Source organism: Heloderma suspectum, chromosome 3, assembly GCF_057233095.1.
Source record: "Heloderma suspectum isolate Gila_16-S chromosome 3, 16-S_ref, whole genome shotgun sequence".
Classification (NCBI taxonomy): Eukaryota; Metazoa; Chordata; class Lepidosauria; order Squamata; family Helodermatidae; genus Heloderma; species Heloderma suspectum.
Window position 1 is genome coordinate 216,319,394 of NC_139460.1, and position 27,491 is coordinate 216,346,884.

At 44.4% G+C, this 27,491-nt stretch overlaps 1 protein-coding gene across 4 annotated transcripts in view; it reads left to right on the forward strand.

Annotated features, from left to right (window-relative positions):
- The window catches only part of ANAPC16 (anaphase promoting complex subunit 16), a 35,570-nt gene that overhangs the window by 1,475 nt on the left and 6,604 nt on the right, over window positions 1-27,491 (forward strand). For all 4 annotated transcript variants that reach the window (XM_084845580.1, XM_084845581.1, XM_084845583.1 and 1 more), the window contains exon 2: window positions 17,977-18,131. In XM_084845580.1, the coding sequence (XP_084701706.1) occupies window positions 17,993-18,131 (139 nt within the window). In that variant the 5' untranslated portion in view covers window positions 17,977-17,992. The remainder of the gene's footprint in view (window positions 1-17,976; window positions 18,132-27,491) is intronic.

Consider the following 27,491-nt stretch of genomic DNA (forward strand, 5'->3'; position numbering starts at 1 on the left):
TATTACTTTGCTTATTAATGTGTGTGAAGGGAAGAACTTCCTTTTAATATGAGTGCCTCTAAGCATGTACAGAAAACTTTATTTAGTCAGTGTACACACGCTCAGAGTATTTTATTTAGCAGGGTTTGCAAGCTAGTTTTGGCTCTCTAACATATTGGGATGGAGTGTACTAGCACTTTCAAAGGGGGAATTGCTGCCTTACTGACTTTGTGTGTATTGTTTGTGTCTATTCTGTCATCTCCCTTTGTTTCACTGTCTGTAAAGGCTAGTGAGTTCTTGACTGTAACCTTGCACACACATTTTTGAATAAGCTCTGTTGAACACAGTGGGAGACTTACTTCTGAGTAAATATGCATAGGATCCAATTGTACCCCACGTTTAATGCTGAGGTTGGTTAGTAGTTGCCAGTTCCTAATTTGTGTGAATGTTCACACACAGCTCAGTCGATAAACTGAAGGAGGACCTAAAGCTTATATGCTCTTGTACCACCCAAATAAACTTTAGACTAAGGCATATAATCTCTCTGTGAGTGAGAGTCTGTCCCCTTCAAGTTGAACAACACATCTTTCAACTCAAAACAGTTGTTTTTGCACAATGTACATTAATGTGTGATGACCCCAGATGACAATTACAAATAAAAACAAGGTATGAATCCTATAACAAACTTCGGGCCATCCCAAATCTTACAACCACACATTCTTGAGAGTTTCCTGTACCAGGTGGTATTGAATTGCTGCAAGTCCAAAACTTTCTTTATTCACGGAGCACTGTCATTTTTTTATTTTGCAAATATAGCAAAACGAAAAGGAGAAGGGGACGGAACAGCTACAAAAAAGGGGAAAATGACATAAAACTTATCCATTCACAAAGCCATTTTAAAAAAGAAAAACATTTGATGCTTCTATTTTAAATATATACATTAGTATAAGCAGCCCATATCTATCTAAGTAAGCATCCAAATTAAATTGATGACTGGAGGATATATGTTCAAATGCAGCAAGAGCAGTAAGATCTTCAGATCATTGAATGATAGGTGGTGGATGTTTATCCTTCCAGGCTTGAAATATGAGCCTCTTTACAACTGTAAGTGTTCTCAAAGTCCATGTTTGCTGTCCATCTGTTAATTTCCACATCACAGAAATATAATTTAAAAGTACTTGAGCAGCTACAATTACCACAGTTTTTTCAAGAACAAAGTTTATACAAGCAATGACTTCCAACCAGAAAGACGCCACCACAAGGCATACCTACATCGTATACCTCAATGAAGCATTGTCCACATTACATCTCCAGGATCTAGCAGAGTTAGCCAGCTTTTTCTTAACAAGCCTTTGCGGTTAGAAATATCGAAGGCAAGCTCATGGTTTTCTGCTTTTTTTTTAAATTCGTGCAAATCGTGGGTATAAATATAGTATAAACAAATATAAATATTTACAGAAATTGTGATGTGCACAAAATTGCGGCCACAGTAGCACAATTTGTACAAAATTGTGAGGATAAATCATTATGCCTGCAGTTTTGCACAAATTGCGCTATTTGCGGCCGCCATTTTTCTCAAGTTGCGATTTCTGTAAATATACCCATGATTTTGTGCAAATCACAGCTCAAGGATTTAAAAGAAAAAGGCAGGAAAGTTCCCAAGTTTCAGGAACTGAAGTGCTGCTCAGCTTGCAAATGCTCACTGAGTCAGATCTGTCGAGCCAAAAGCAAACAGGATTTCCCCACGACAGCCATCCCTATTTGCGGTGTCCAATATGTGCAAAACTTCATTTTGTTGTTCAATTAGTCTCAATTTTAAATCTACAGAAACAGTACATACAGAAGCTAGGGAAACAATTTGTTAATTAAATTATATAGAGCATTCTAATTTTATTTATTTCATTTCATTTCTATACCGCCCAATAGCCGAAGCATATAATAATTCCTTATTCCATTCCGCTAACATTCTGAACATCCACTTTATTACATTCCAAAAAACATTTATAAACAGCTATTGTAGGCTTAGCTTTCTGTAAAGAATCAATTCTTCCAACAATATAGGAAATGCCAGTGCAGTCATCTCAGGACAGTGTCATGTGTGCATGCCCAAATCAGTTACAGCCAAAATATGTAGAAAAGGATCAACTCTGTGTGTGTGAACCCCACAGTAAGCTTTGGGGCATCCAGATCATACACAAACATGTCCAGGAGGGTGCCCTCAATGTGATACAATTGAATCACATCTAGCCACACTTTTCAGTCCCAGTTCTTCATTCTTTACTGCATGTTTCAGCTATTTCAGCTGTGGTTGGTGTGGCACACACACTTGACACTGCCCTGCACGCAAAGAAAGCATTGGGTACAATAATTGACGTAGGTGTGTCCATTGACATTGCCCTGTATGCAAAGAAAGCTTTGTGCTGGACATGTTTCCATTCAGAGGGACATTCGGTGGGGATGCGAGATGGACACTTGTAGACTGGAACTCCCTGCCAAGGGAGGCTAGGTTGGCTCCCTCTCTGTTGTCCTTCTGCCAGCAGCCAAAGACATTTTTGTTCAGACAGGTCTGTGGCATTTAAGCTGGGTTTTTAACTGATGGGGCGGTGGCATTGCTTTTCGTTGATGCATTTTAATTGTGTTTTCAATCAGTGTTTATGTTTTGATTGTATTTCTCTTTTTATCATCTGATAGCTTGAGTGCCATTTTTGGCAGAAAGGGGGGATATAAATTTCATTAATAATAGTAAGTCTGTCTCATAGAGGACACTCTGTGAGACCCAGTGTGGTGTAGTGGTTAGAGTGTTGGACTGGGACTAGTCCCCACTCATCTGTGAAGCTCAGTCACTGACTCTCAGCCTAACCTACCTCACAGGGTTGTTGTGAAGATAAAATGGAGAGGAGGAGTACATTGCCTTGGGAGAAAGACAAGATATAAACAAATAAATAAAATGTATGGGTGACATGATGGTTTGGAGTAGTCAAAAGCTTATTGTGGGGTGCACAGCCCCGGTTCCTTATTCTACATATTTTGGCTGCTATTGGTATGGGGTACCATGCTTGATAGTCCCCTGCACCTGAAGAAAGCATTGGGCCAGACCTCTCAACCAACCAAGCTTTCCATGGGGAAACCTTCATATTTGGTTACAGGTGCTCATCTCATATTTTATTTTAAATATTGTATTACCAGGGTTAAGTGTTTTGTTGTCTGCTGGTGCCACATAGCTCACAGTAAGCTCTGACAGCAGGAGACAGTTATTTTCCACTGAAAGTTATCCTAAATATGCTTATTTAAATATAAAATGGCACATGCAAATTTGTGTCTTGTGAACCTAGGCCCTGATTCTTTTTAATGCAAATTTATGTCTTATTGGCCTGAGAGTCTGGACCCTGAGGCCCCTTTCAGTACATAACAACACCGCTGTAGGCAAACAGAAGCCTGACAGTTGAAGTAACCTATATGCCCCTTGAAGTCAGTGCATAATGCTGCATCAGATCAGGTTTGTAAATCTTTAGTAAATAAAGATAACAGGTCTGGTTAAAACATGACATGACAAACACTTGCTGAGTTGCTGATAGCGATCCTTCCCCTCACCCCACTACGTTCCAGCATTCAGCACTCAGAAAATATAATATTAAACAGTAGCTTACAGTAGCCAGTTGCAGTGACCCAGGGTTTAGTCATTAACACCTCTACCCCACCTTATTGCCCTTGTGGAAGGAGATGATGATCCGTCACAAGCACTGGCACAAACATCTCTGACAGGGCAACGGGAAGTCAGGCCAAGAGAGAGTGAAAAGAATTCACTGGGACTGTGATCAGTCAGCTAAGCAAGCCAGCTTGTGTACATGGCTATTGATTTATTCTGTCTTGTGAAGGTCACATTCTAGAGATAATGAATAGCCCAATTAACAAACTATCTAAAAAAACTGTGTGTACACTTAAGGGGGGAGGGGAAGGTTGTGCACTTGTATCTACCATGCCAAATTTTGACATACCACCACCACCACCATACATATAAGTGCTCATACAAGGTGGGTTTTTTTCTTCCTGGTAACCCCTGTAGAGGTGCAACAGCACCTAAGAGTAGCCCTGCGATGCACTGCTCATGGAAGGTTCCCATCTACAGTGATTCCCCTGTCCCACTGCAGTCTGGTAGTACACAGTTCATGATCTGTAGATCCCCTGGCCTGCTGGAGAGGCTTTGGGGGGGGGGGTGCAGAAGGAGGAAAGAAAGGGCTGCCTTGTGCTTGTGCAATGTGGGATTTCACCCACAGACTTTGGTGTGTCTAATTGTCATGCTTCTTGCTGGTTTGCGTGATGCCTTCTCCTGTTATTTCATGACGTTGTGGATCCCTTCCAGTCATTTTGAGCCCCTGGCCTCAAATTTAAGTAAAAGGCGTGGGGGTAAAACACACTCCTAAATTAACAACAGGATGCAGAAAATTAGGTCTGTGCCTTTAAATGCATCCTGAGAAAAATGCAGGAAATTCTGCAGAGAGTTCGTAGCCCTAAGTCAGTGGGGCTATTTCAATCCACTGGCATAGAAGAGCTACTAGACAGTGGAAGGAACCAATGCCATAATGGGTCTTTCCCACTGACCTACAACTAGATGGCATGATAAATTGTTCCCTCCCTATTGTGACTCCACAAAGACTCCCACAGTATAAGTGCCTGACTTGCTCAGTGATGCAGGGAAGCTTGTTACCTATGTTGGCTGGGTCTACTGCTTTCAGGCATATCATACTACCTGTGATTGCCACTGAAGCCCCTACTGAGACAGACCATGAGGAGTTTTGCACAAAGGCTGAAGAGGTGAAGCATAAAGATAGATGACGGTCTGAGCTTTTATTGTGAATTTTTATTCCTATTTTGGTTTTGCTGACCTATTTTGGTTTTGCTTCTGACCACATTTGCTTGAAGAACTCAAGGTGCAGGGAGCAACAGCAGAGTCATCTGGTTGCTTAGGCAAGTGAACAAGTCTGACTGGAAGCTTTGTAAGAGGTCATGGACCACCACATGGCCAACTTCACTGTTGTGGCTTCCTGGATGGTTTCCCTGTAGTTCCTTCCTTTGCTGAAAATGTGATGGTGGCACACACCACTAAGTTTCCACCCCAGGTTCAGGACCTGCTGTGGACACATCCGTATTAAGGTGATTTAGGGCGCAGTCCTATGGGGATAGGTGGCCACCTCCAAACTCGTTCCCTCTGCGCTTCTCCTGCCCTGCATTGCCGCTACACAGACAATTTTGGAAGGCAGAGCAGGGGAAGAGGCTGCCAAACGACACATAGGGTGTGTTGTACTGGCATTTCCGCCTTCCCCACCCCAGAACACCTCGTTTTGGCTGCTCTGCACTCCTCTTCGTAGTGCAGGGCTGTTCCTTTCACAGGCAGCATGGAAGCAGGGGGTCAGTTCTCTGGGAACCGACCTCAGAGCACGGGCTCTGAGGTTAGTTCCCAGAAAACCAGATACCCTATGGCCATCTAGCCACTGACTACCAGCCATAGAATTGCTCCCCCCATTATTTTTTATTACAGATCCTCTTGTATTTTGCTGAATCTTTCTGACTACTCATTCCATGAAACCTCCTGTTGCTTTATAGAAGCCACTTCTAGAAGTGATGCTTAAACTAGGTTTTACATTTCCGATACCTGTAAGTGGAATGAACAACAAAATTGGCAGCACAGTTGGATGCATGTTTACTTGGAAGCAAGTCCTACTGGTTTCAGAAGGGATTACTTTCTAATAGGCGTCCATTGCATCCTAAAGCTCATAATGGTTTATGCCACAGTAAATTTGTTTGTCTCTTAAGGTGCCACAAAATTCCTGGTTGTTGGGTTTTTTTTGCCACAGTAGACTAACATTGACTAGCTACTGTTCTGTAACTTGCTTCTATAAAGACCCTGAATGATCTTTTGATATATCAGCTGCAGTGGCTGTGATTCTAATTGGGACTTTATGGATGCAAGCACATTCAGTTTTCCAGATGTGTCTATGAGCAAGTTGGGTAGAAAGAGGTTGTGGGTATACTGATGGACTTCTGTATACCAGCAGGTTGGTACTTGAACCACCCAACCTTACCCTGAGAGAGTGAGAACATGCTAAAAATCCCAAGGACTGTCCAGAACATATCCTGCCAGACAAATCTGGTCTCATTTTTTGATCAAGTAACCTCCTTTGTGGACTGTGGGAATGCCGTAGACATAACCTCAACTTCAGCAAAGCTTTCAACAAAGTGCTCCATGATATCCTGATGAGCAAACCAGCTCAAAGTGGGCTAGATGAAACAACGATCCAGTGGATCCACAGTTGGCTACAGAATCGGACTCAAAGAGTGCTTATCAATGGGATCTTCTCAAACTGGGGAGAGGTAACAAGTGGGGTACTGCAGGGCTCAGTCCTGGGCCCAGTGCTCTTCAACATTTGTATTAATGACTTGGAGGAGGAGGTGCAGGGAATGCTGATCACATTTATAGGTGACACAAAATTGGGCAGGATAGCTAATACTTTGGAAGACAGAAACAAAATTCAAAGTGATCTTGATAGACTGGAGCGCTGGGCGGAAAACAACAGAATGACATTTAACAGGGACAAATGCCAAGTTCTGCGCCTAGGAAAAAGAAACCAAATGCACAGTTACAAGATGGGGGATACGTGGCTTAACCACACTACAAGCGAGAAGGATCTTGGAATTGTTGTCAATCACAAGCTGAATATGAGCTAACAATGTGATGTGGCTGCAAAAAAGGAAAATGCTATTTTGGGCTGCATTAATAGAAGCATAGCTTCCAAATCCCAGGAAGTACTAGTTCCCCTCTACTCAGCACTGGTTAGGCCTCATCTGGAGTACTGTGTCCAGTTCCGGGCACTGCACTTTAAGAAGGATGCAGACAAGCTGGAGTGGGTTCAGAGGAGGGCAACAAAGATGATCAGGGGACTGGAAACAAAGCCCTACGAAGAGAGACTGAAAGAACTGGGCATGTTGAGCCTTGAGAAGAGAAGACTGAGGGGAGATAGGATAGCGCTCTTCAAGTACTTGAAAGGCTGTCACAGAGAGGAAGGCCAGGATCTCTTCTTGATCATCCCAGAGTGCAGGACACGGAATCATGGGCTCAAGTGATAGGAAGCCAGATTCCGGCTGAACTCCAGGAAAAACCTCCTGACTGTTAGAGCAATACGACAATGGAACCAATTACCCAGGGAGGTGGTGGGCTCTCCCACACTGGAGGCATTCAAGATGAGGCTGGACAGACATCTTTCAGGGATGCTCTGACGTGGATTCCTGCACTGACCAGGGGGTTGGACTCGATGGCCTTGTAGGCCCCTCCCAACCCTACTATTCTATGATTCTATGACACTGCTCCAATCTGTACACTAGGGAAGATTCTAGAATTGTTTCCGTCATTGTGTATTTCAAAATCAGGGAACAAGTTTACTCATGGTGTTTATCCTGTTGTAGTGTAGACATTGAAGCCTTTGTAAAAGAAGGTTGCAGTATTGTTTGTCTGCTTTATAGGCCATCCAGCAGCTCTTGTGTGCTTGACTACTGATAGCTTTGCTGGCATATGCTGGGACAACACAAGAAAATACAAGCTCAACCCCCCCCCCCCCAGTTTTCTTGATTGGATTAATTTACTATTCCCGCTGCGGCAAGCTCTTGGAAGATGTATTTCCTCCAGCAAACGCTTGGATGCCATGCTGAGCCATTGATCAGATAGTCATCCAAGTATGCCTGTAAAATGGGCAACATGGCTCATAACAATGAAAGAAGATGTTCCAGATAATTGTGGTGAATCTGGAATAGATAATGAGAACAGTAGGTATTCAGGGACTAACAGCAGTAGCTTTAATTGTGTGTGCGCGCGTTTGTGTTTGATGTTCTACATTAACAGCTTAAATTGCAATTTCTTTAGGTTGTGGGAGTAGTTAATACAATAAGATAGCAAGCTCTGCTAAGCAGCCTGAGGGTTTTATATTTTAAGTCTTAAAAATAAAAGTTTATCATAACATATTAAGGCGTAAACATATGTATCTTTATAACTACTAAGGAGATGCACCAGTTCTAAAACCCCTCCAGCAATTTTTAACACAGGAAATGTGACGAGGGGGTGGCAGACTTGTAGTAGCTTTGTAGATCTAGAAGTGTTTTTGTAGGAAGGAGGAAGAACTGCTACTCACTTTTGCAAGTGTTGTTTAAACTGGGCTTTAAATTTCCTGTGTCTCTAAGTGGAGTGAAAAATGTGTGGATGAGAATTTTCTATTATAATTAAAAATGGCATTCCTCTTTCTCCTGTCTTGTATTATAATATTCATAACTAAGCAACTGTTTCGAGATGGAACGGTGTTCTTCCTACTTGTGTGCTTGGGTGAGTGGATGACATAAAAGAAAAGAAGCAGTTATAGTAGGCTACTGTATTGCATTTAATTTGTCATGTCCATTCCCAATACTTGGTTTCACAAGGACTTTGCCAGCCAGTTCGGAAAAGCAGCCGTGTTCGTCTGTGATAGCAAAAAAATATAGAATTCTGTGACATCTTAGGACATCTTCGTATTGCCTTTTGTGCTTGAAAACTGTTCTCTTGAGTACAAAAGTAACATGCATGGCATCTTTTAAAAATGGTGCATAAAGCTTGGGTTTTGCCACAAAACACACACAAGCAGCAACCAAGAAATCCTGAGCCCCTGGCTCACATGTATTTTGCGGGTTAAAAGTACATGATGTACTTTATAAATGATCTACATTTATTCATGTTGCTACTTGGTCTTGGTCATAAAACTAGATCCAGTTCTTGGAGCACCTAATCATACTGCAACCATGGAGCTTAAGAGGGTGTGGACCTAATGAATGCCTGAATGGGAGACCCCTGAGGAAATTTTATTTTATAGTCCAGCCCTCACAGCCATACATTACTACTGGGAAAACCATAGCTTTGATTAGACGGACCTTTGTCGGCAAGGTGATGTCTCTGCCTCTTACTATGCTGTCTAGGTTTGCCATAGCTTTCCTCCCAAGGAGCAAGCATCTTTTAATTTCATGGCTACAGTCACCGCCTGCGGTGATCTTGGAGCCCAAGACAATAAAATCTGTCACTGCTTCCATTTCTTCCCCTTCTATATGCCAGGAAGTGATGGGGCCAGATGCCATGACCTTCGTTTTTTTAATGTTGAGTTTCAAACCAGCTTTTGCACTCTCCACTTTCACCCTCAACAAGAGGCTCTTTAGATCCTCTTCACTTTCTGCCATTAGGGTGGTATCATCTGCATATCTGAGGTTGTTGATAATTCTCCCGGCAATCTTAATTCCAACCTGTGATTCATCCAACCCAGCGTTTCTCATGATGTACTCTACATATAAGTTAAATAAGCAGGGTGACAATATGCAGCCTTGTCATACTCCTTTCCCAATTTTGAACCAATTGGTTGTTCCATGTCTGGTTCTTACTGTTGCTTCTTGACCCTCGTACAGCTTTCTCAGGAGACAGGTAAGGTGGTCTGGTACTCCCATCTCTTTCAGAATTTGCCACAGTTTGTTGTGATCCACACAATCAAAGGCTTTAGTGTAGTCAATGAAGCAGAAATGGACGTTTTTCTGGAATTCTCTTGCTTTCTCCATGATCCAGCAAAAGTTGGCGATTTCATCTCTAGTTCCTCTGCCTCTTCGAAACCCCGCTTGTACTTCCAGTAGTTCTCGGTTCGCATACTGCTGAAGCCTAGCTTGTAGGATTTTGAGCATCACCTTGCTGGCATGTGAAATGAGCGCAATTGTGTGGTAGTTCGAACACTCTTTGGCATTGCCCTTCTTTGGAATTGGAATGTAAACTGACCTTTTCCAGTCTTGTGGCCACTGTTGAGTGTTCCAAATGTGTTGGCATATTGAGTGCAGCACTTTAACAGCATCATCTTTTAGGATTTTAAATAGCTCAGCTGGAATACTGTCATCTCCACTAGCTTTGTTGTTACTAATGCTTCCTATGGCCCACTTAACTTCACGCTCTAGGATGTCCGGCTCCAGTTCAGTGATCGCACTGTCATGGCTATCAGGGACATTCAGATCTTTCCTGTATAGTTCTTCTGTGTATTCTTTCCACCTCTTCTTAATCTCATCTGCTTCTGTTAGGTCCCTGCCTTCTTTGTCCTTTATCATACGTAAAACATCTAAGGAGAAGTTTACTGTTACATGCAAGATTTAATACATAAGTTACAGTTCAATGAAATATAAATGATAAAATAAAATGAAATTTTTGAAGTTGGCACTGGCCTTTCAGATGCCAGAGAACTAGGAATGGGCAGAATGTCTGCCAAGTCTGTTTCTGTGGACTTCCTCCATTTCCCACTGCCTACTCTGTTCCAGTTTTGTGCAGACTTTTCTTTTTATGGGGAAAATCCAGACTCATTTTGGGGGTGTATTTTTTTAAATACACCTTTTTCGAATTGTATGCATTTTTGTACGCATCAACGCATTGACTGATGCACACTTGTGTGAATTTTTGAAATTACGCATTTTTCTCCAGGCACTTTTCAAATGGTACATCTTGTTGGACACATTTTCCTGTTCCATGCATCGCAAGCCCTGAAATGTACAGGCTTCCAAACGGAAAGTGTGCCAGGTGATGTAGAGTGGATTCTCACACAACTCTCCTCCCCCACAGAACTCATGTGTTAGTTTTGGGTGCCATCATGTGGCGACATTTTGTATTGCATTTTGTTTGTGAAAGCAAGTATGTTATAAGCAGATGGAGCAGTACACCAATATTGGCACTGTCTAAAATACAGAATGAAGATGATCAGGAATTGAAAGTTGGGGACGGCACAGTGGCTGCCTGTGACCCTGTAAATATTTCTGTGCATGCTCGAGAACTAGATCATGTTCAGTTTTGTTTCTCCCATAGAAGCGGATGCAGTTTTCACTTACTTGTCTCCTACCACTTGGCTAATGGGCCTAAAGAAACCTGAAGCCCAGGGGTAAACTGTCTGATTTCTGTAGTTTATACGTAGTTTTTAAAAGCAAGCTGTCCCTCTGGATATTCCTCAGGCAGTGTTTAAAGACAAATATATTGTGATTTTTTTAACCCCTGCAGCGCAGTCCATTTTCATTGTTGTTGTTCAGTCGTGTCTGACTCTTCGTGACCCCATGGACCATAGCACGCCAGGCCTTCCTGTCCTGCACTCTCTCCCGGAGCGTGCTCAAGTTCATATTCATTGCATCGGTGATGCTATCTAGCCATCTCATCCTCTGCCGTCCCCTTCTCCTTTTGCCTTCAGTCTTTCCCAGCATCAGGGTCTTTTCCAGGGAGTTTTCTCTTCGCATTAGGTGGCCAAAATATTGGAGCTTCAGCTTCAGTATCTGTCCTTCCAATGAGCACTCAGGGTTGATTTCCTTTAGGATGGACTGATTTGACCTCCTTGCAGTCCAGGGGACTCGTAAGAGTCTTCTCCAGCACCACAGTTCGAAAGCATCAATTCTTCGGCGCTCAGCCTTCCTTATAGTCCAGCTCTCACAGCCATACATTATTACTGGGAAAACCATAGCTTTGATTAGACGGACCTTTGTCGGCAAGGTAATGTCTCTGCTTCTTACTATGCTGTCTAGGTTGGCCATAGCTTTCCTCCCAAGGAGCAAGCGTCTTTTAATTTCATGGCTACAGTCACCGTCTGCGGTGATCTTGGAGCCCAAGAAAGTAAAGTCTGTCACTGCTTCCATTTCTTCCCCTTCTATATGCCAGGAAGTGATAGGGCCTGATGCCATGATCTTCGTTTTTTTAATGTTGAGTTTCAAACCAGCTTTTGCACTCTCCTCTTTCACCCTCAACAAGAGGCTCTTGAGATCCTCTTCGCTTTCTGCCATTAGGGTGGTATCGTCTGCATATCGGAGGTTGTTGATAATTCTCCCAGCAATCTTAATTCCGACCTGTGATTCATCCAACCCGGCATTTCTCATGATGTACTCTGCATATAAGTTAAATAAGCAGGGTGACAATATGCAGCCTTGTCATACTCCTTTCCCAATTTTGAACCACTCGGTTGTTCCATGTCTGGTTCTTACTGTTGCTTCTTGACCCTCGTACAGCTTTCTCACGAGACAGGTAAGGTGGTCTGGTACTCCCATCACTTTAAGAATTTGCCACAGTTTGTTGTGATCCACACAATCAAAGGCTTTAGCGTAGTCAATGAAGCAGAAATAGACGTTTTTCTGGAATTCTCTTGCTTTCTCCATGATCCAGCGAATGTTGGCGATTTGATCTCTAGTTCCTCTGCCTCTTCGAAACCCAGCTTGTACTTCCGGTAGTTCTCGGTTCGCATACTGCTGAAGCCTAGCTTGTAGAATTTTGAGCATCACCTTGCTGGCATGTGAAATGAGCGCAATTGTGCGGTAGTTTGAACACTCTTTGGCATTGCCCTTCTTTGGAATTGGAATGTAAACTGACCTTTTCCAGTCTTGCAGCCATTGTTGAGTGTTCCAAATGTGTTGGCATATTGAATGCAGCACTTTAACAGCATCATCTTTTAGGATTTTAAATAGCTCAGCTGGAATACTGTCATCTCCGCTAGCTTTGTTGTTAGTAATGCTTCCTAAGGCCCACTTGACTTCACTCTCGAGGATGTCCGGCTCAAGTTCAGTGACTGCAGTATCATGGCTATCAGGGACATTAAGATCTTTCCTGTATAGTTCTTCTGTGTATTCTTGCCACCTCTTCTTAATCTCATCTGCTTCTGTTAGGTCCCTGCCTTCTTTGTCCTTTATTATGCCCGTCTTTGCACAAAACATTCCCTTGAGATCTCCAATTTTCTTGAAGAGATCTCTAGTCTTTCCCATTCTGTTGTTTTCCTCGATTTCTTTGCATTGTTCATTTAAGAAGGCCTTCTTGTCTCTCCTTGCTATTCTCTGGAACTCTGCATTCAGTTGGATATATCTTCCCCTTTCTCCCTTGCTTTTCGCTTCCCTTCTTTCCTCAGCTACTTGTAAAGCCTCATCAGACAGCCACTTGGCTTTCTTGCATTTCTTTTTCTTTGGGATGGATTGAGTTGCTGCCTCCTGAACAATGTTACGGACCTCCATCCATAGTTCCTCAGGCACTCTGTCTATCAGGTCTAATCCCTGAAATCTATTCCTCACCTCCACTGTATATTCATAAGGGATATGATTGAGGTCATACCTGAATGGTTTAGTGGTTTTCCCTACGTTCTTCAATTTAAGCTGAAATTTTGCAACAAGAAGCTCATGATCTGAGCCACAGACCACTCCAGGTCTTGTTTTTACTGACTGTATAGAGCTTCTCCATCTTTGGCTGGAAAGGACATAATCAATCTGATTTCGATATTGACTATCTGGTGATGTCCATGTGTAGAGTCGTCTCTCTTGTGCTGTTGGAAAAGAGTGTTTGCTATGATCAGCGTGTTCTCTTGGCAAAACTCTATTAGCTTTTGTCCTGCTTCATTTTGTACACCAAGGCCATGCCTGCCTGTTATCCTGGTGATTTCTTGACTTCCTACTTTAGCATTCCAATCCCCTATGATGAAGAGGACATCTTTTGTTGGTGTTAGTTCTAGAAGGTGTTGTAGGTCTTCATAGAACCGATCAACCTCAGCTTCTTCAGCCTCAGTGGTTGGGGCATAGACTTGAATTACTGTGATGTTGAATGGTTTGCCTTGCATTCGTACTGAGATCATTCTGTCGTTTTTAAGATTGTACCCCAGTACTGCTTTTCCCACCCTCTTGTTGACTATGAGTGCTACTCCATTTCTTCTAAGGGATTCTTGCCCACTGTAGTAGATATGATGGTCACCTGAATTAAATTCGCCCATGCCTGTCCATTTTAGTTCGCTGATTCCCAAGATGTCGATGTTCAATCTTGCCATCTCCTGTTTGACCACCTCCAGCTTACCTTGATTCATTGATCTGACATTCCAGGTTCCTATACAATATTGTTCTTTACAGCATCGGATTTTGTTTTCACCACCAGACACATCCACAGCTGAGTGTCCTTTCGGCTTTGGCCCAGCCGCTTCACTCTTTCTGGCACTACTTGGAAATACCCTCTGCTCTTCCGCAGTAGTATATTGGACACCTTCCGACCTGAGGGGCTCCTCTTCCGGTGTCATACCTTTTAGCCTTGTGATACGTTCCATGGGGTTTTCTTGGCAAGAATACTGGAGTGGGTTGCCATTTCCTTCTCCAGTGGACCACATTTTGTCAGAACTCTCTGCCATGACCTGTCCGTCTTGGGTGGCCCTGCACGGCATAGCTTATGGCTTCACTGAGTTATGCAAGCCCCTTCGCCACAACAAGGCAGTGATCCATGAAGGGGATCACTGAAGGGGATCATCATTTTCATACACCCCATCTATCCCATTCACTTTTGAGCCCTTTGCTCCCCTTCCCCAACAGCCCTTGGTTAAGTGTGCATAGTGCCAAGTGTACTGCAACATGTCTAACAGTTATTTTTGGTGACAAGCTTGTCCACATGTCCCATAGAGCGCTCCAGCAGCCCTGCTCTGCCACAGTGTGTGGGTTGCTCATTCTCAGATTTGCTGGGTGGAGGAGTGTGTGACCCATGCCATCAGTTTATTCTCTGAATATCTGGTTTGATGGAAGAGTCTTTATGTTCTAAAGTTTGCCACACTTTAGTAAAACTGGTAGTTGTTACAACGAATGGTATTTAATCTGTTCTCCGTGTGTCAACCTTGGGATGTTAGTCCTCAGTCTGTACCACAGAAAGATTAATCTCTGTTGGCATGGTGGCCAATTTCAAGTGGAGGAATGCACAGCACTACCATGGTTAAATGGAATCTGGTTATTAGGGCCATCACCTTGATTGATAGCTTAACTTCACAGTAGAAAATGCTTTATCTGTGGTGTCTGAAATTATATGGACTTGATGCAAGAGCAGTAGTGCAGTGGCAAATTCCGAAGTGCAGGGTCCCTTAGTGACAGTCACAGCCACACCCCCTCACAGCCACGCCCCCTTCTAAGATTGTACAACCTTGTAAGATATACAGCCTTCAACTGGGATCCAAAAACAGTGCAGCTGAGAGTAAGGCAGTGGCATTTCAATTGGATGTCTGAGGGGAAAAAATGCAGGGGTGTTAATCTTTTTCACTCACTCACAAACATTTTAGGTTTTCAGAATATGATACTCTATGGAAGCTTCAACCTCTCAACTCAGCCCGAAGGATGGGTGGAATGCTTACCTCCAGGTCTAGTGGGGTGTCCGCAGGGTGGGGAGGTGATCCATCCCTCCCCCCCAGAATCCTAGCCAGCTGGCTCCGCTGGCTATATTTATAAATATTTGCGTAGCCTATCGTGTGAAAAACCAAGACCGCAAATGGCATCCACTATGCCATTTGCAGCCGTAAAGGTCTTCGTTTAAGCTAAATGCAGCCATTTACGGCTGTATTTAGCTTAAACGAAGACCTTTACGGCCACAAATGGCGTAGTGGACGCCATTTGCGTACACAGTCAATCCGCCCAGCCAGCAATACGGCAGTCAATGGCAGCCGTATCACTGGCGCTCCGGAGCCGGCCAGCAGGGAGGATCTGGTTGGCGAGGATTCCTCCAGGAGGCGGAGGTAAGTCTTCCGATCCTTCATGGACTCGGGCGGGGCGGCTTCTTTTGAATCCAGCCTCACTGGGGTACGTGGAGGATATCTCCCCCATCCCTACTCAGCCCTCATGGACAGATCCTTTCTCATTTAAACAGCCCCTTTGCACACTCCCTTAGCACCCCCACATTACCCATTAGCCTTCCCTAAGCACCTTCACTGTATCTCCCCCCTCCTGCTCCAACAAAAATGTCCACACATCCAGCTGGATTGAAACACACACACACACCTTTCTCCACTCACCCCTACTGATTTTTTCCTGTTTCCCTTCCCTCCCTCCACCAGGGTTTGTTTGCCCAGATGCATGCCAACCTTGTACCAAAAAGCGCAGCTGACAGAGCAGGTTGCATTTGGCAATTCTGCTTACTGTAGAAATTAATGTTCATGAATTAACAGTGCAATCCAATGGGTGTTTATTTCAAATTAAATTTACAGAGATCTTGGGAAGGCAGCTAAGGCTGCAGTCCTATGCACACTTACCTGGGAGAAAGCCCAATTGGCCATTGAACCTATTGGGACTGACTTCGGAGTAAACATGCATAGGACTGTGTGATAAATCCTAAAAACTGGCACAAACCAGACACCTGCCCTGCCCCAAAAGTAAATAATGGTGGCAGCACCCCCCTCCCCCACTCTCCTGCCACTGCCATGGCCAGCTGAACAGGTGGCTGGTGTTGCAGGATACAGGGGCAGCCCAGGCACGCAGGCACAGAGCAGGGACAGGCGGAGAAGCCAAGAGCTGAGGAGGAGAATGAGCGGGGGAAGGTTGCAGAGCTTCCTCAGGCTCCCTCTCTCGCTCTCTCCCTTTGCCTGGCCGGCTCTGCGTAGGAGACAAGAGGCAGCCGCCCGCACTCCCTCTGCTCCCTCCTTCCCTAGCAGACTGCGACCCCGCTGGGGGCTGGCTTCAAAAAAAGTGCCGGAGCAAAGCCCCAGCACAACCGGCCACCACTGCACTGCTGTGCAAGAGGCACATAAGCTGCACTCTCTGTCTCTGGTATAATGTGTATTTGACAACTAACACTAGCCGTTGGAAGTATAAATTGAGGTTTCATCAGGTTGATCGTGTCCAACCCATGCTGCAGTCTTAACCCAGACACTTTGCCAGGTCACAGAAGATGGAGGTGTTCAGTGGCTTCTCCCCTCACCCCTGCACACCCGCCTGTTGTTTACATAATTACCCGCGCTGCTGCGGGGTTGGTGTGTTGTGCAAACCCAGCATGGTGGGGGTGGCCCACCCTACTGCACATCATGGGTTGTAGGGTGGGTAGGAAGCCACATGTGCCACACGCCAGGTTCACATGACTCGCCAACCCCACAGCAGTGCAAGTAATTACGTAAGCAGCGGAGGTGGGGGGAGAAGCCATGATGGCTCCCCCCACCCCCTCAGGTGATTGTCCAAACCCAGACAACGTGTAGCATAGCCTCCAGCTTTGATCTGGTGCCTACTGAGTTAGGCAAGCTAACTAAATTCTGGCTTTATGTGCTGTGCCTCTTTGACTCCTGATATGTCTTAATAGTATAATCCAGCCTTCCTCAACCAGGTGCCCTCCAGGTGTGTTGGCTGCAACTCCCATCATCTGTGCTGCTAGGAGTGATGGGAGTTGTAGCTCAGGATACCTGGCTGAGAAAGGCTAGTATATTTGGGGGGGCAAAAAAAGTTGCCAATTCTGACCCAGAGCTACATTGTAATTATGTGGACAGTATTCTCCTAAATGCACAGACTAAGAAGCAAGTCCCATTGATAGAGATCTATTTAAGTTGAGGTGATGCCAGTCTCTGAAATCCATTTCCACCATCCCCATTCTCATAACTGCAGGCATCTAGGTTCCATGAGTTTACTTAGAAGCAGATTTCTAATTTAATTTCAGATGTGGGCAGACATGGGCCTGGGATAGATATGATGATGTTCCTTCCAGCCTAGAAACCAGGGCCAAGCTGGTGCTAGGCACTTAAAGACTGGTCACTTCAGAAGCTCAGTTACCCTCTCCCCTGCTGAAACGAAACTGGTTTGCCTCAAGCCAAGCCCACAATAATGTATTCCATTAAACTGGATATGCCTGTCCTCCAGTAACCACTGTCCGAACAAATGCCATCTTTTCCAATGACTCGGCCATGTGCAAATAAATTGCCCCACTTGATGCCAATCGAATAACAGTACAAGCATGAAGCAATAACAGATACAGATACAAGCATAAAATAAGTGTTGTTCTGAAATAAATTGCTTAGTGACTGACTAGTCACAAATAGCCCATTTGAGTCTGTAGTAAGCAGAATGTTTATTTATAAGCCTGCTAGGCATTTATAGATATTTGAACCCAGATCTCTAGTTAGTACATGTGACAGTGCTGCTGAAGTGAATTTCTCTCTTAATTTGATTTTGTCTCTCTCTTGCATTTAGGTTCAGACTGAGCAAAATGGCTGCCTCATCTTCTTCTTCAGCTGGTGGAGTTAGTGGAAGCTCTGTAACTGGATCTGGGTTCAGTGTGTCAGACCTTGCCACACCGCGAAAAGCTCTCTTTACATACCCCAAAGGAGCTGGGGAAATGTTAGAAGGTAATTGCTGTACATAGCTTTATCACCTGAGTCAAGCCAGTAGAGAGAACTGCTAAACCTGGGGTCTCCAATGTGGTACCCAAGCGCTCCAACATGCCCATAGACACCTGTCTTGGCACCTGCTAGGCTCCCTGCTTGGTTTTTATTTTATTTCTTAAGGGTTTTTTTTAAAAATTAACTAGGAGGCCGGCATGCTGCAAAGCCAAGTTCTGCCCTTGAGCGCCATCTTTATTTGGGTTCAAAAGAGTGGTTTGGAGCTCAGCCCCCGCCTCTGCCTTGATGTTAGGTTTGGGGGCAAGTTACTTTTCTTTTAGTCTCACAACTTTGCCTGTTGGGAAATTAGTGTTTCGTGACCGGCCACATCCACAGAAGCACCATTTTATAAATTCTCAAGCTCCGCCCCATGGCAGCCATTATGTCAGAGTGCCCACAACCCTCAAAATTCCCAATGTGCCCACCAACCCAAAGGTTGGGGAGCCCCTGACCTAAACGCAACGTAACCTTTCATCTCTGGGCCTATCCTGCAGTGGCCTCGATGGGTCTTTACAGCAAAGTAAATTCCTCTTTGTGCAGCAGAGAGTAATTAGAAAAGTAGCAGAACTACCTTTGCATCTGGCATTCAGGCCCCATGTTTGCTGCTTGCTAGGGAGTAAGTACCATTGAACACAGAGTAGTTTACTACTGAGTATATCTGCTTAGGATTGCTGTGTACGGAGTCTGTTCTGGTGGAGTGTACATTAGTGTTGTGACGATTTAGCATCTATTTCACTGGCATAACAATTGGCTTGAGTTTATTACAGTGACCCATATTGATTCCAGGCACCAGTCTGCTGATGTTGCAGCAGAGAGGAATCTAATCTATTGGGTCTTGTAACGTGCATGATGCATGTTTGGCTCCTTGTCCCAAGATTCACTCTGGTTAATTATAGAGCACGTTCACAGATACTTAAGAGTTGCCAGGTATTAACTAGGAGACTGTCTGTCTCAAAGCCTCTGAGCCCTTAAAAAGAGTGTGCAGTCACAGCACCTTCTGCTCAAGTAGTCCCCTGACCCATCCTCTTCTCCTGCCTTCTGTATCAAACAGAAGTAGTTGTGCCCCACAACAGGCAAGTAGGAAGGATGGGCAAAAGTACAAAGTCGGAGGCAGCACCCCTGCCAAGCACTTAAACAGACCCACAGAGACTAGGTCAGATGATCATGACGGTGAAAGAAGCCATCGTGGGTTTTCCTCCCACCTCTGCGCATGCGACTGTGTTTGCATAAACCCCCGCGATGCAGCGCAGGTTGGCATGTTGTCCAAACCGGGCACACAGCATGGCGGGGGTGGCTTCATACCCACCCTAAAACCCACAACATGCAGTAGAAGTTGTAGGGTGGGTACGAAGCCATCCCTGCCACACCACGCAACCGGTTCGGACGACACGCCAACCCGCGCTGCGTCGCGGGGGTTATGCAAATGGCGGTTGCACACACAAGGGCGGGAGGAAAAGCCACAATGGCTTCTCCCCCCAACACGATCGTCCGAACAGAGCCAGAGTTTTCAGGTTAGGATCTGGAAATCCTATCAACTATAGCCCTCAAGAAATGGTTCTCATTTTGCCTTGGTGATCCTTGGATTTTGTTGGTTTCCCGTCTTCTCTCCTCTTCTTGCTTGTATTTTGCCATCTTCTCCCTGCATAATGCTTGAGTTCACAAAATAAGGAACAAAAACATCTCTCTTTTTCCTCAGTGCAAACTCCAGGTAATGTTGAGGTACTTGTGAGGAAATGAACTTTGCCTTTGATTGAAACCTGGATTTCATTTCCCTCTTGGCTAGCACACTGGACTATCAGTACAATAACGTAGAGATTAGGTGTAAAAGTAATGTATCATATGATCTGTTTTTACCCCTATAGTTTGATGGATCACCTACCTGCTCATTAAGATTGAGGCAGTAGCTACCTAGAAATGTAGATTCGTCCCAGCTAGAATAAAGTTGCCCTAGTTCTTGCTGCCAGAGAAAGAAACCAAATTCTAGGTAGCTTTATACAGATCTGCAGAGACTCTGATCCTTTAAAGCTATAAAATTACTTATTTGTACATAGTTTGCCCTTTCCCCAATGGCTCAAGACAGTTAGAGAGATGGGATCGCTCCTTGCATTTATATCTGATGGGGAATGGCTCTGAATTGCATAATTGCTCTTGCGTATTAGAAAGTAAATCATTGTATGCTTATTTATACAGCTGCCATAACTGGCTTCTTTGGGAGCTGTCGCCTCTGCCCTCTTACACCTCCTGGGATGGTGTAGCCTGCTCTTGCTTGTGCTGTTCCATTTGCGCAAGCATTGGTGCTCTCAAGCCACCTTCAGTCTAGTGGGCGCAATTCACAAGTATCACCCGTAGTAGATACAGGAAGTACCTTCCAGTTGTGAGACTGGAATTTCAAGTACCCTAAACTTTTTGCATTTGCACCAACTTCCAGACATATTCATCACTAGGTGCTTTGGTTGAAATCGTCATCATCATCTCTGTAATAATCTCGGTAGTACAGGACTGAAATAAAATGTATTGAGACACCATAGGGCATAATCATGATATTTCTGTTCACCACTAAGAAACGGCTTTGGAAACATTTGCCATCATATAGTCAAACTTTTCTCCAACCAGCTAGACATTTACTTTACACAACCCCCCCCCCCCCCCCGCAAACATTGGGATGGAGGTACTCCTCCTTTATAAGACGTTGCAGGATGAGTGGCTACAGTGAATTCACTATTCAAAGCTACTGTTTCCTGTTTTCATGGGAGGTAGTTGCAATTCATTAAGAGTTTAAGCAGAATTGGGGGGGGGGTGTAAATTGTGCCAATACTTTGCATGAATGCGCTATGTTGCATTAATTATCTACTGTGTCACTCACGGTGATAATTTTTATATATGTATATGTAGACACACATCTGTATGCCAAACGGTTGGATTAATTAAGATTAAATACTAGTTCTCAAGCTTAATGAGCCCATGGAACCAATTAGAATATTGAAGTACTTTTGAGGTACTGAGTGAAGGAATGTTGTTATTTTAAATCTCCTGAGAGTTTAAACTGTATTGCATTTAGACTTTGTAAAACTTATTTATTTATGTATTTATTTTATTTAAAATATGTTATAACCCCCTCTCTCAGCACATAAGTTCATTGACAAACAAGACAAATCACTGTCTTCAGGCTTACAATCTGAAGGCAGGACAACAAAAAGAAAACAGGAAGGGGAGGGAAGACAAAAACAAGCAAAGAAGCTCCAGTTCTTAAAGTTACAAAGTCCTTATAATGACACTCTTGAATGGAAACAGTCCAGGGATTGCTTAGGAGGACAAGAATGCTATCCCAATCTTTTAGCTGATGCATGGGATGCAATCCAGCAGGCCCTCTGCTGCTTTGCTTGGAGGCATTTCAGTGGGCCTTGCACCAAATGGATTGCTCACATAGGGAAAGAATGTGGCTGTAGCACAGTTAGGAACAGTAATATCTCTGAAGCAGCTGGCATTTTATTGGCTGCATTGCTACGGCAGTAAAGACTGTCCTAGCTGGAGGGAAGGGGCACCAGTTGGACTATGATATTCTTCTAACTTTTAATGATAAATCAGTCACTGCCCCACCTAGAATTGCTGGCAGGGCTTCCTTATTGAAGTGGCCCAGTTATTTCCATTTCTCAATTCTGGCAGCCTTCAGGGCATGATGAGGCGGTGGTGTCTGTCATGCTGTAGCGCATCTTTCTGGGGGGGCACTAGAAAAGAAACTGAATCTTGATTCTTCAGAGCGCGTACAATAATTTGACATCATTTATTGCTCTTGCTTTTATTGTGCATTATTATTATTATTACTGTTATTATTACTATTGTTGTTGTTGTTGTTGTTATTAAGCTATTTTAAAACTGCCCTGGGAAAGTTTCTTTGAAGGGTGGGGTATTCCAGAAGCTGGAATTAGGTGCTCATTAGGAGTTGTTGAGTGAGTAATTGAGAGAGGGTGTTGCCACCTAGGTGCTCTTTCATTGTGCATGCTCCAGCCTTACTCTCTGATTAGTAGTCGCACTGATGCTAGTGTTTGGAGATTCACCTGTGTGGGAAAATAATGGAGTCACAGACATGATACTTGTTCATCCAGCGCAGAAAGTTGTATTGGAATTCTGACTCAGCACTCCAGTTTTGTGTGGCTTGGATCTGATTTTGCAAGGGAGAATGAGTTGCGAGTGTTCAGCCGGCAGTACCTGGAGTGTCCGCTGTTTATTGACAAGGGTGGCCGTGTTCCCCATACCCTTCCTTGGTGTGTGGTGAGAGCTGGTGGCCAAACTACTTTTGAAATTTCCCTCTGTTCAAAAAAACCAAACCCCACCATCTAGCAAGGAGGAAAGCCGTTTGAGAAGCAGTAGTTCAGAGCACTCCTTAGAAAAGCAAAACTAGCTGCACGGCTCTTTGGATTCTGGCCCTAAATGATCTTAGTTGGTCTTTGCCAGCAGCTCTCTCCTGAGTAGTGCTGTGAGCTTTTGGGATCAGGATTAAATTGATGCTCACTTTGCCTTCAAGTTAATGGATATATTTGTTCTCGTAAGCATTTCACTTATTTGAAAAGTATAATCTGACTATTCAATGCTGCCTGTAGGATGGCAGGTCATGGCTCCCAGACGTGATGTGGAAAATTCCAGGTTATTTCCTATCTGGAGAACTGTAGCTTTAAGAGAGTTTAATTACAGATCGTTCTGCACAGACATAAATGGCATGAATTACAAGACGGCTTTTGGTGTACAGCATGCATGATAGGTTTTTTTCCCCAGCAAACAAGGAAGTACTTCATTGCCTTCAAAGAAGAAAAGGAATTCTAAAAGATTTACTAAAACTGATTTCTGAGCCAAGTGGTGCTCTCTGCTTGGTTCATGGCTACCCTTCCGGCATGGAAATGTGCACTGCCCTGGTCAGTTGCACCTTGCAGAGACCTTTCAGTGTATCCTATGTCCTATGATAACAGGATTGGAAAAGATAGTAGGCATGATTCACAGGCATGTTCAAGTCCTGCTAAAACAACTGGACTTCAAGGTGATTAAGTATGCTTGAATTCCACTCAGTGATGACCTTAGCTGGCTAATCATATATTACTAAACCTTAATGCCTCTGCAGCTTTTACTCGGCTGAATTATAGAAGCGCAGTCTGGCAGAAGCAAGATGCTTGTCCTTCAAAGGGCTCTTTGTCCTTTGTGCATTTTGTAGCCTTAAGTGCATCATCTGTCTCCGCTGTGACACTATCGTGTTGCTGAGTTCCTTCAGTCTGCATATTGGAGGTCGGCTGTACATAAAAGCATCTAGTCCAGGACTGGGGAACCACCGGCTCATGGGCTGGATGCAGCCCACGAGCCTTCCCCAACCAGTCCGCAGGGCCTCCCCTCCTCATCACACCCACCCTGCAGAATTAGTCTTGAAAATGGGTAATTTGGGGGTAGGGTACAACTAGGGAGGGAAGGGTTAACCCTCCCGGCATGCTGTGACCACCCCCAGTCACCACGGCCCCCTACAGCAATTAGGCTGAGGCGGGGAAAGTCTTCCATTGAAGCCGGTGTGTTGTGGGTGTGGGGTAGCCCTACCCTCTCCTGCTTTAGCCTCCCATTTTTTTATGTTTGGGATGTGGCCCCTACAAGGTTAGCCACAAGGGAATGCAGTCATTGGGCTGAAAAGGGTTCCCCATTTCTGGCCTAGTCTTTTAGGAAAACAACACTGACATCTCACTTTATTTTACCTTTTTACCAAATGGGAGGAAACCCCCCCGCCCCCATGTGCCTGCAAAAATACGTGGGACGCAATTTTGCTCTGTCCCTCCCGGGACAAAGTATCATGCAGGGCTGCCACACAGGACCCAGTGTAGCTCTCCTTTTACCCCACCAGACAACTACTGTGTGTGGAAATATTGCACCAAGGCCATTTCTTGCCAAGGCAAGGCCCTACGGCACCTCACAAGGAGCATCTGGCAACTTCTTTTTCTCCAGGCCCTCAGCAAGCAGTCTTCCCCCGAGAAAAGCAGGACACTTGACGCGTCCTGTTCGGACAGGCCAAATAGGGTCACGTTGGTAGCATCTGAAATATTATGTGTGAGGAGCTCCTTTGCAGGCTGAATAAGCCACAAGCCAAATTCTTCATGTAACGGTTAGCAGAATTATCGATGTATGGGGATGGCCAGAGTTGGGGCCCTGCAGTCAAATTCCTATGCTTAATAATTTCTCATATCCCATAAGTGCAAAGCAGGAGTGAGACAAGTTCATAATGCCAAAGGGTGCAGAACAGAGGTTGCTGAGATGACTCCTGTAATGGCTGTAAAAATGACTCCACTACTGTGGAGGGCCACACACAAACACACACACACACTAACCAGTGCTGCCTAAGTCCAGATCCCCTTCATCGATCACTGCCTTTTGTGGCGAAGGGGCTTGCGTAACTCAGTGAAGCCATAAGCTATGCCGTGCAGGGCCACCCAAGATGGACAGGTCATGGCAGAGAGTTATGACAAAATGTGGTCCACTGGAGAAGGAAATGGCAACCCACTCCAGTATTCTTGCCAAGAAAACCCCATGGAATGTATCACAAGGCTAAAAGAGATGACGCTGGAAGATGAGCCCCTCAGGTCGGAAGGTGTCCAATATACTACTGGGGAAGAGCAGAGGGTATTTCCAAGTAGCGCCAGAAAGAGTGAAGCGGCTGGGCCAAAGCCGAAAGGACACTCAGCTGTGGATGTGTCTGGTGGTGAAAACAAAATCCGATGCTGTAAAGAACAATATTGTTTAGGAACCTGGAATGTCAGATCAATGAATCAAGGTAAGCTGGAGGTGGTCAAACATGAGATGGCAAGATTGAACATCGACATCTTGGGAATCAGCGAACTAAAATGGACAGGCATGGGCGAATTTAATTCAGGTGACCATCATATCTACTACTGTGGGCAAGAATCCCTTAGAAGAAATGGAGTAGCACTCATAGTCAACAAAAGGGTGGGAAAAGCAGTACTGGGGTACAATCTTAAAAATGATAGAATGATCTCACTACGAATCCAAGGCAACCCATTCAACATCACAGTAATTCAAGTCTATGCCCCAACCACTGAGGCCGAAGAAGCTGAGGTTGATCGGTTCTATGAAGACCTACAACACCTTCTAGAACTAACACCAACAAAAGATGTCCTCTTCATCATAGGGGATTGGAATGCTAAAGTAGGAAGTCAAGAAATCACCAGGATAACAGGCAGGCATGGCCTTGGTGTAGAAAATGAAGCAGGACAAAAGCTAATAGAGTTTTGCCAAGAGAACACGCTGATCATAGCAAACACTCTTTTCCAACAGCACAAGAGGCGACTCTACACATGGACATCACCAGATGGTCAATATCGAAATCAGATTGATTATGTCCTTTTCAGCCAAAGATGGAGAAGTTCTATACACTCAGTAAAAACAAGACCTGGAGCTGACTGTGGCTCAGATCATGAGCTGCTTCTTGCAAAATGTCGGCTTAAATTGAAGAATGTAGGGAAAACCACTAAACCATTCAGGTATGACCTCAATCATATCCCTGATGAATATACAGTGGAGGTGAGGAATAGATTTCAGGGATTAGACCTGATAGACAGAGTGCCTGAGGAACTACGGACGGAGGGCCGTAACACTGTTCAGGAGGCAGCAACTCAATCCATCCCAAAGAAAAAGAAATGCAAAAAAGCCAAGTGGCTGTCTGATGAGGCTTTACAAGTAGCAGAGGAAAGAAGGGAAGCGAAAAGCAAGGGAGAAAGGGGAAGATATATCCAACTGAATGCAGAGTTCCAGAGAATAGCAAGGAGAGACAAGAAGGCCTTCTTAAATGAACAATGCAAAGAAATCGAGGAAAACAACAGAATGGGAAAGACTAGAGATCTCTTCAAGAAAATTGGAGATCTCAAGGGAATGTTTTGTGCAAAGACGGGCATGATAAAGGACAAAGAAGGCAGGGACCTAACAGAAGCAGATGAGATTAAGAAGAGGTGGAAAGAATACATAGAAGAACTATACAGGAAAGATCTGAATGTCCCTGATAGCCATGATAGTGCGGCCACTGAACTTGAGCCGGACATCCTAGAGAGTGAAGTCAAGTGGGCCTTAGGAAGCATTACTAACAAAAAAGCTAGTGGAGATGACAGTATTCCAGCTGAGCTATTTAAAATCCTAAAAGATGATGTTATTAAAGTGCTGCATTCAATATGCCAACAAATTTGGAACACTCAGCAGTGGCCACAAGACTGGAAAAGGTCAGTTTACATTCCAATTCCAAAGAAGGGCAATGCCAAAGAGTGTTCAAACTACCGCACAATTGCGCTCATTTCACATGCCAGCAAGGTGATGCTCAAAATCCTACAAGCTAGGCTTCAGCAGTATGCGAACCGAGATCTACCGGAAGTACAAGCTGGGTTTCAAAGAGGCAGAGGAACTAGAGATGAAATCGCCAACTTTTGCTGGATCATGGAGAAAGCAAGAGAATTCCAGAAAAACGTCCATTTCTGCTTCATTGACTACGCTAAAGCCTTTGATTGTGTGGATCACAACAAACTGTGGCAAATTCTTAAAGTGATGAGAGTACCAGACCACCTTACCTGTCTCCTGAGAAACCTGTACAAGGGTCAAGAAGCAACAGTAAGAACCAGACATGGAACAACCGAGTGGTTCAAAATTGGGAAAGGAGTACGACAAGGCTGCATATTGTCACCCTGCTTATTTAACTTATATGCAGAGTACATCATGAGAAACGCTGGCTTGGATGAATCACAGGTCAGAATTAAGATTGCTGGGAGAATTATCAACAACCTCCGATATGCAGACGATACCACCCTAATGGCAGAAAGCGAAGAGGATCTCAAGAGCCTCTTGCTGAGGGTGAAAGAGGAGAGTGCAAAAGCTGGTTTGAAACTCGACATTAAAAAAACTACGATCATGGCATCTGGCCCCATCACTTCCTAGCATATAGAAGGGGAAGAAATGGAAGCAGTGACATATTTTACTTTCTTGGGCTCCAAGATCACCGCAGACGGTGACTGTAGCCATGAAATTAAAAGACTCTTGCTCCTTGGGAGGAAAGCTATGGCAAACCTAGGCAGCATAGTAAGAAGCAGAGACATCACCTTGCCGACAAAGGTCCGTCTAATCAAAGCTAATGTTTTCCCAGTAGTAATGTATGGCTGTGAGAGCTGGACTATAAGGAAGGCTGAGCGCTGAAGAATTGATGCTTTCGAACTGTGGTGCTGGAGAAGACTCTTATGAGTTCCCGGGACTGCAAGGAGGTCAAATCAGTCCATCCTAAAGGAAATCAACCCTGAGTGCTCATTGGAAGGA